This window comes from Pelobates fuscus, chromosome 2 (assembly GCF_036172605.1).
Source record: "Pelobates fuscus isolate aPelFus1 chromosome 2, aPelFus1.pri, whole genome shotgun sequence".
In the NCBI taxonomy this organism is placed as follows: domain Eukaryota; kingdom Metazoa; phylum Chordata; class Amphibia; order Anura; family Pelobatidae; genus Pelobates; species Pelobates fuscus.
This window is the reverse complement of record NC_086318.1, coordinates 275,213,399-275,221,990: the sequence shown is the minus strand read 5'-3', so window position 1 is coordinate 275,221,990 and position 8,592 is coordinate 275,213,399. Positions and strand designations below refer to the sequence as shown.

Sequence of the window (8,592 nt, the reverse complement as noted above, 5' to 3'; positions counted from 1 at the left end):
TCAATAAGATGTAGTTGTTCTGGTGACTATAGTGTCCCTTTAACCCCTTAAGGACCAAACTTCTGGAATAAAAGGGAATCATGACATGTCACACACGCCATGTGTCCTTAAGGGGTTAAGCTGTGCACTATGGCATAAGTTAAAATATACTTTAAAAAATATGCATTTTTTATTTTTTTTGGTAATATTTTCTAATGCATTTTCTATCTAATTTCTATCTAAAAATATGAGTTAAGTCCTAAAAAGAAATCCGTATGGGAACTAATTTTGTTTTGTTAACCCCTTAAGGACCAAACTTCTGGAATAAAAGGGAATCATGACATGTCACACATGTCATGTGTCCTTAACCCCTTAAGGACACATGCCATGTGTGACATGTCATGATTCCCTTTTATTCCAGAAGTTTGGTCCTTAAGGGGTTAAGTAACTCACATAATTAAATTCTTAACTGGCCTCCCAAACACATTCATATATGTTTTTGAAGTTCCTAAACATGTATTCTGTGGTGTTCTATCAACTAGAGAATGATTAAAATCCCACAGGACCATAGGCAGTTTACCAGTTTCACCCCTCCCCCCTTCATTCTTCACATAGGAATGGTTAATGGGGCCAAGCAAATTCATTTCCAAGCAGGTTCCAGGGCCTCTGCCTAACCTCTGGGCCCTAGGTTAGTCCTGCGGTCAACACATCTGTCAATGGCTCCTCAGCTCTCCTCACCAGGCAGATGCTTTCCAGTACAGACTGGGCCAATCCTTGTAATTCTGGAGATCTAGGCAAACTATGATATTACATAGTTCTGCTTTTGCTTTCTCTAATAGTGGCCTTGATTTAATACATTTGGATAAGCTTTTCAAATGGTCACAATTAGTTAGAAAAACTTTTCAAAAGTCACAATTTAAGTATAATGGAATTTTTGTTGATTAATCATTTGAAATGTTTTTTTTCCTAATGGATTGTAATCATTTGAAAGCTTATCCAAAAATATTAAATTCCCATGGGTTTTCACTAAAACCCAGGTAATATTTTTACATTGAACTAATTTTTGTACCTAAATAAGCATATTTCTAAAATGGGAATAATATAATAAATTCAGGTTTTCTTCTGCACAGCAAAAGAAACTAGCTAATAGTTACTCATTAATTCAAGGTTTTAAGTCGTCAGTTTATTTTATCATATTGCTACAGTGATTTTTTTTCCATATATCTTAGGGTGTCATGGTTGGTATGGGTCAGAAAGATTCCTACGTAGGTGATGAAGCCCAGAGCAAGAGAGGCATCCTGACTTTGAAATACCCAATTGAACATGGTATTATCACCAACTGGGATGATATGGAAAAGATCTGGCATCACACCTTCTACAATGAGCTGCGTGTAGCTCCAGAGGAACACCCCACCCTACTTACTGAGGCTCCATTGAACCCTAAAGCAAATCGTGAAAAAATGACCCAGATCATGTTTGAGACCTTCAATGTCCCAGCTATGTATGTGGCAATCCAGGCAGTGCTGTCTCTATATGCCTCTGGTCGTACTACTGGTGAGTGACATACTAATTACTTTGCTGCAGAGGGATTTAGATAGACTGAGGTACTAGGCACTCAAATGGCAGATGAAATTTAATGTAGTTATGCACTTCGGAGTAAAGAATGCACAAGCAACTTATACCCTTAATGGAAGCAAAGTAGGGATAACAACACACAAGAAGGACTTGGGAATCGTTGTAGACAACAAACTATGCAACAATGTGCAATGTGAATCAGCAGTGGCTAAGGCCAATAAGGTATTGTCATGCATGAAAAAGGGCATTAATTTTCGGGATGAGAATATCATTTTGCCTTTTTATAAAACACTGGTAAGACCACATCTTGAATATGCTGGGCACCTGTTCTAAAGAAGAATATTATGGCACTAGAAAAAGTGCATAGGCGGGCTACAAACGTAATAAACGGAATGGAACATTTTAGGTATGTAGAAAGGTTAACATAGTTAAAGCTCTTTAGTTTAGAAAAACATTGCCTCAGAGGGGATATGATAACATTATACAAATATATCCGGGGACATTGCAAACCATTGTGTGTAAATCTTTTCACAAACAGGACTTTACATAGGACACAAGGTCATGCGTTTAGACTGGAAGAAAGAAGATTTAGTTTAAGGCAAAGGAAGGGTCTTTTTACCGTAAGAACAATCAGGATGTGGAATTTTCTGTCTGAACAAGTAGTTCTACTAGAGTCCATACAGAATTTAAACAGCAACTAGATGCATACTTGTAGAAACAGAAAATGCAATTATATAATTTTTCAACTGTAGCTTCTTGATCCAAGGATAAATCTGACTGCCATTCTGGGTTTAAGATACATTTTTTCCTAGTTTGTTGCAAAATTGGAAGTGTTTCAAACTGTTTTTTTTTTCCCTTCTTTTTGATCAACAGCTAAAACCATACGTGAGGAAGGCTTAACTTGATGGACATATGTCTCTTTTCAGCCTATGTAATAGATCTAGGCAAACTAAGATATTACATAGTTCCGCTTTTGCTTCCTTTAATAGTTGCCTTTATTTAATAATTTTGGATAGGCTTTTCAAATGATTACAATATGTTGGAAAAACTGTAACAGTGCCCAATTAAATTGACAGATTTATGTTCATAAACATGGTTAATCCTTAAAATATAAACATTTGTAAAAATTAGAGGTATTTTAAGTGTATAAAATATGCTAATTTTACATTACATTTCTGTACAGCACTTATAAACCTGACTTGCCAATGGCAAAAGGTCGAAACAGGTTATTTGAAGAAATGGGATATAATTGGAAAACTAGACTCATATCCATCAACTGTAGCCTTGGATTATACCTCCATAATAAAACATGTTCTATAATACTGACTTTTCTAACCAGGTATTGTTCTGGACTCTGGTGATGGTGTCACACACAATGTGCCAATCTATGAAGGTTATGCCTTGCCACATGCGATCATGAGGCTTGACTTGGCTGGTCGTGACCTGACTGATTATTTAATGAAAATCCTGACAGAGCGTGGCTACTCTTTTGTCACTACTGGTAGGTTGTTGCTTGTACAATCACAGTTTAATATCATTCTGTCTTAATAATGACATTCCCCTTTCTAACCATATTTGTTAAATATCAAAATCTTGATTGGTTTCATCATGAAATTTCTGTGAGGCACTTTAGACATAATTGGGATATTCAAATCAACACAGTGGTAATTGTTTTCACTTACCACACTTTAGTTTGCCGAAGTGCTTTATGTGTTAAGTATGTGTGTTCTCTTTTATAATTTTGAAAAAAAAGTGCATTATTGGAACTGGCTGGCTGTAAGTCAGACAACTGCTCTGTTATGTAATGGTCGTTTAACGCAGTGGAGCTAAATACAAAAGGCAGGTAATTGCAGAGCTGCTGCCTTGCAAAGACTTCTAATTGAGGTGCATTGTGAAAACTGCTATTGGACAGCCACAAGTAGTCTATCCTGGGGAAACAAGAGGAGGACTTTCAAAGGCTGCAGACATCATATCTGCAGCTTTTGCAAGCTGTTTTTAGATGTACACCCAATGAAAAATGCAACAATAAATCTGCTAAAATACAAAATTATTTACAATTCCATTGGAGTGTTCTTTTAAAGTTGTACACAAGTATCATTGAGCAACATTCATTCTTTGCCTTCATACAGCTGAACGTGAGATTGTTCGAGACATCAAAGAAAAGTTGTGCTATGTAGCTTTGGACTTTGAGAATGAAATGGCCACCGCTGCCTCTTCATCCTCCTTGGAAAAGAGCTATGAATTGCCTGATGGGCAAGTTATCACCATTGGAAATGAACGCTTCCGTTGCCCAGAGACTCTCTTTCAGCCATCTTTCATTGGTAAATCAATTTTTTTCTGTGCCTTGAAGCAATTCTAGATTATAACATGCAGTACACTTACATGATAAGACTCATCCTGTATTTTGTAAATGCACCAGGTATGGAGTCTGCTGGTATTCATGAGACAACATACAACAGTATCATGAAGTGTGATATTGACATTAGGAAGGATCTGTATGCCAACAATGTTATGTCTGGTGGTACCACCATGTATCCAGGTATTGCTGACCGTATGCAGAAGGAAATTACTGCTTTGGCTCCAAGCACTATGAAGATCAAGGTACTTTGACTGAATTTTTAATTTATTTTTTCAAATTAAATATGTACAATTAAACATTTTATTAACTGTTTATAATATTTTCTTTCTAGGGACTACTAATACATAACTTGTAAACAAATATATAAACATATATATGTATAATTAACTTTAAGATTTATTGATATAGTGAATGATCGTTAAACATTAGTGATGTCCCGAACAGTTCGCCAGCGAATAGTTCCTGGCGAACATCGCATGTTCGCATTCGCCATGGATGGCGAACATATGCGATGTTCGGTCTGCCCCTTATTCGTCATCATTGAGTAAACTTTGACCCTGTACCTCACAGTCAGCAGACACATTCCAGCCAATCAGCAGCAGACCCTCCCTCCCAGACCCTCCCACCTCCTAGACAGCATACAATTTAGATTAATTCTGAAGCTGCATTCTTTTTTTGTTTTTGTTTTGTATAATTTATTTTTTTTGTGTGTTTATTATACATTATCCTCCATAGCCAGTAACCTGTGTTTATTATACATTATCCCCCATAGCCAGTAACCTGTGTTTATTATACATTATCCCCCCATAGCCAGTAACCTGTGTTTATTATACATTATCCCCCATAGCCAGTAAACTGTGTTTATTATACATTATCCTCCCATGGCCAGGAACCTGTGTTTATTATACATTATCCTCCCCATAGCCAGTAACCTGTGTTTATTATACATTATCCTCCCATAGCCAGTAACCTGTGTTTATTATACATTATCCTCCCATAGCCAGTAACCTGTGTTTATTATACATTATCCCCCCCATAGCCAGTAACCTGTGCTTATTATACATTATCTCCCCATAGCCAGTAACCTGTGTTTATTATACATTATCCCACCACAACCAGTAACCTGTGTTTATTATACATCATCCTCCCCATACCCAGTAACCTGTGTTTATTATACATTATCCCCCCATAGCCAGTAACCTGTGTTTATTATACATTATCCTCCCACAGCCAGTAACCTGTGCTTATTATACATTATCCCTCCATAGCCAGTAACCTGTGTTTATTATACATTATCCCCCCATAGCCAGTAACCTGTGTTTATTATACATTATCCCCCCCCATAGCCAGTAGCCTGTGTTTATTATACATTATCCCTCCCATAGCCAGTAACCTGTGTTTATTATACATTATCCCTCCCATAGCCAGTAACCTGTGTTTATTATACATTATCCCTCCCATAGCCAGTAACCTATGTTTATTATGCATTATCCCTCCCATAGCCAGTAACCTGTGTTTATTATACATTATCCCTCCCATAGCCAGTAACCTATGTTTATTATGCATTATCCCTCCCATAGCCAGTAACCTGTGTTTATTATACATTATCCCCCCATAGCCAGTAACCTGTGTTTATTATACATTATCCTCCCCATAGCCAGTAACCTGTGTTTATTATACATTATGACCCCCATAGCCAATAACCTGTGTTTATTATACATTATCCCCCCCCCCATAGCCAGTAACCTGTGTTTATTATACATTATCTGGTGTAACAGTAGTGTACATTAAAAAAAAATACAAGGGGCTTGTTGTCACCTTTCGGGGACCCTTGGTGTTGTACGTGGCTGGGTGGAGGAAGAGACCTTCAATGACATCAGTGAGGACAAGGAACGGGACATGGCTAGCTTGGTATCCAACCTTGTGCAAATGGGGAGTTTGCGGTTGTGCAAATGGACTGTTTGCGGTTGTTTGCGGTGCGTTAAACGGGGAGTTTGTCACTGTGAAGCGGGCGTAACCCTTACACTACCTGATCGATACAACATCAACCTGATGTTTTGAAGCACGTTATTCCAAACAATTTAGGAATGTTAGGTGATTTATGCCCTTTATGGATTAAAACCAGACTCTGCATCAACTATGTAATTTTCCATGGGAGTTTTGCCATGGATCCCCCTCCGGCATGCCACAGTCCAGGTGTTAGTCCCCTTGAAACAACTTTTCCATCACTATTGTGGCCAGAAAGAGTCCCTGTGGCTTTTAAAATTCGCTTGCCTATTGAAGTCTATGGCGGTTCGCCCGTTCGCGAATATTTGCGGAAGTTCGCGTTCGCCGTTCGCGAATGGAAAATTTCATGTTCGCGACATCACTATTAAACAGTATGGACTGCAATTATTAAATGTCTCATCTGCACTGGAACAGTATAACACATATATTGATATTATTTATATGCAAATTAATAATAACACTAAAAATAAAACTTCTTTAAAACATGATTTTCAATTATGTTTCAATGTGCTGTGTTTTAAATTTGTTTTATTTACTTTGTGTTTTCCAGATCATTGCTCCACCTGAGCGCAAGTACTCTGTTTGGATTGGTGGCTCTATCTTGGCCTCTTTGTCCACCTTCCAGCAGATGTGGATCACAAAACAGGAATATGATGAAGCTGGTCCATCTATTGTCCACCGCAAATGTTTCTAAACACTTTCATCTGACCCTTTATTAGTAATCTCTCTCAGGTTGACAATGGATTGTCAAAATGTACCCTCAGACCTTTAAAACCGATGTCCATTATTGTTGCCTCACACTTACTGTGACTCAAATAATATACACAGTGTACATAAATTGTAATTTATTATAAATGTTTTGTAAGTTCTAAAACATTGACCTAACAAACAATATGGAAATATCAAGTAATAATAAAGAGTCATTTCATGTCCAACCTGTGTTTCTCATTTCAATTATAAATAGGAACATTCTAAACTTTAATATATATGATCTCTATTTAGTTTGAAAATATCAGAATGCCACCTTACACTTCATCTAAATTTAGTAATACATTTAGGAAATACATACTCCTACTTACCTTCAAAAGAATACAGGGCCGGCGCCACCTGTAAGGCGACCTAGGCAGCCGCCTAGGGCGCAACTTACCAGGGGGCGCCGGATCCCTGTCCCCGCTGTGGCTCCTCATGCTGCGCCGCCTGAGTGCTTTAGCAAGCCCCAGGCGGCGCAGCACTGCTGCCTGGAGGGCGGACGGGTTTATGACCGGCAGGAGGGAAGCGCAGAGCGCTCCCTCCTGCCGGTCTCTCCATGTAGCGTGGCCGGGCGGCGCGGAACGCGAGACAGGAACCTTTGTTTCCTGTACCCGGCCGCCGGCGGAATGACAGGAAGTGCTCACTCAGTGAGCATTTCCTGTCATTCCGCCGGTGGCCGGGTACAGGAAACAAAGGTTCCTGTCTCGCGTTCCGCGCCGCCCGGCCACGCTACATGGGCAGGAGGGAAGGGTAAGGACCACTAAGGGGGGGAAGGGGGGTGGGTTAAGGACCACTAAGGGAGGGGGGGGTTAAGGACCACTAAGGGAGGGGGGGGTTAAGGACCACTAAGGGAGGGGGGGGGGGTTAAGGACCACTAAGGGAGAGGGGGGGGGGTTAAGGACCACTAAGGGAGAGGGGGGGGGGGGTTGTTAAGGACCACTAAGGGAGAGGAGGGGGGGGTATAAGGACCACTAAGGGAGGGGAGGGTTTAAGGACCACTAAGGGAGAGGAGGGGGGGTATAAGGACCACTAAGGGAGAGGAGGGGGGGTATAAGGACCACTAAGGGAGAGGAGGGGGGGTATAAGGACCACTAAGGGAGAGGGGGGGGGTATAAGGACCACTAAGGGAGAGGGGGGTGGTATAAGGACCACTAAAGGGGGGGGGGGTGGTATAAGGACCACTAAGGGAGGGAGGGGGTATAAGGACCACTAAGGGAGGGGGGGTATAAGGACCACTAAGGGGGGGTATAAGGACCACTAAGGGGGGGTATAAGGACCACTAAGGGGGGGTATAAGGACCACTAAGGGGGGGTATAAGGACCACTAAGGGAGGGGGGTATAAGGATCACTAAGGGAGGGGGGGGTATAAGGACCACTAAGGGAGGGCGGGTATAAGGACCACTAAGGGAGGGGGGGTATAAGGACCACTAAGGGAGGGGGGGTATAAGGACCACTAAGGGAGGGGGGGTATAAGGACCACTAAGGGAGGGGGGGTATAAGGACCACTAAGGGAGGGGGGGTATAAGGACCACTAAGGGAGGGGGGGTATAAGGACCACTAAGGGAGGGGGGGTATAAGGACCACTAAGGGAGGGGGGGTATAAGGACCACTAAGGGAGGGGGGTATAAGGACCACTAAGGGAGGGGGGGGGTATAAGGACCACTAAGGGAGGGGGGGGGTATAAGGACCACTAAGGGAGGGGGGGTATAAGGACCACTAAGGGAGGGGGGGTATAAGGACCACTAAGGGAGGGAGGGGTATAAGGACCACTAAGGGAGGGAGGGGTATAAGGACCACTAAGGGAGGGGGTATAAGGACCACTAAGGGAGGGGGGGGATAAGGACCACTATGGGAGGGGGGGGGATAAGGACCACTATGGGAGGGAGGGGGGGGATAAGGACCACTATGGGAGGGAGGGGGGG

The 8,592-nt window shown here is 41.5% G+C and overlaps 1 protein-coding gene across 2 annotated transcripts in view; it reads left to right on the top strand.

Annotated features, from left to right (window-relative positions):
* Nucleotides 1–6,855, top strand: part of ACTA1 (actin alpha 1, skeletal muscle) — a 9,649-nt gene extending 2,794 nt beyond the window's left edge. For both annotated transcript variants that reach the window (XM_063443392.1, XM_063443393.1), the window contains exons 3-7: nt 1,209–1,533; nt 2,894–3,055; nt 3,684–3,875; nt 3,974–4,155; nt 6,471–6,855. In XM_063443392.1, the coding sequence (XP_063299462.1) occupies nt 1,209–1,533; nt 2,894–3,055; nt 3,684–3,875; nt 3,974–4,155; nt 6,471–6,614 (1,005 nt within the window). In that variant the 3' untranslated portion in view covers nt 6,615–6,855. The remainder of the gene's footprint in view (nt 1–1,208; nt 1,534–2,893; nt 3,056–3,683; nt 3,876–3,973; nt 4,156–6,470) is intronic.
* Nucleotides 6,856–8,592: the final 1,737 nt, after the last annotated feature.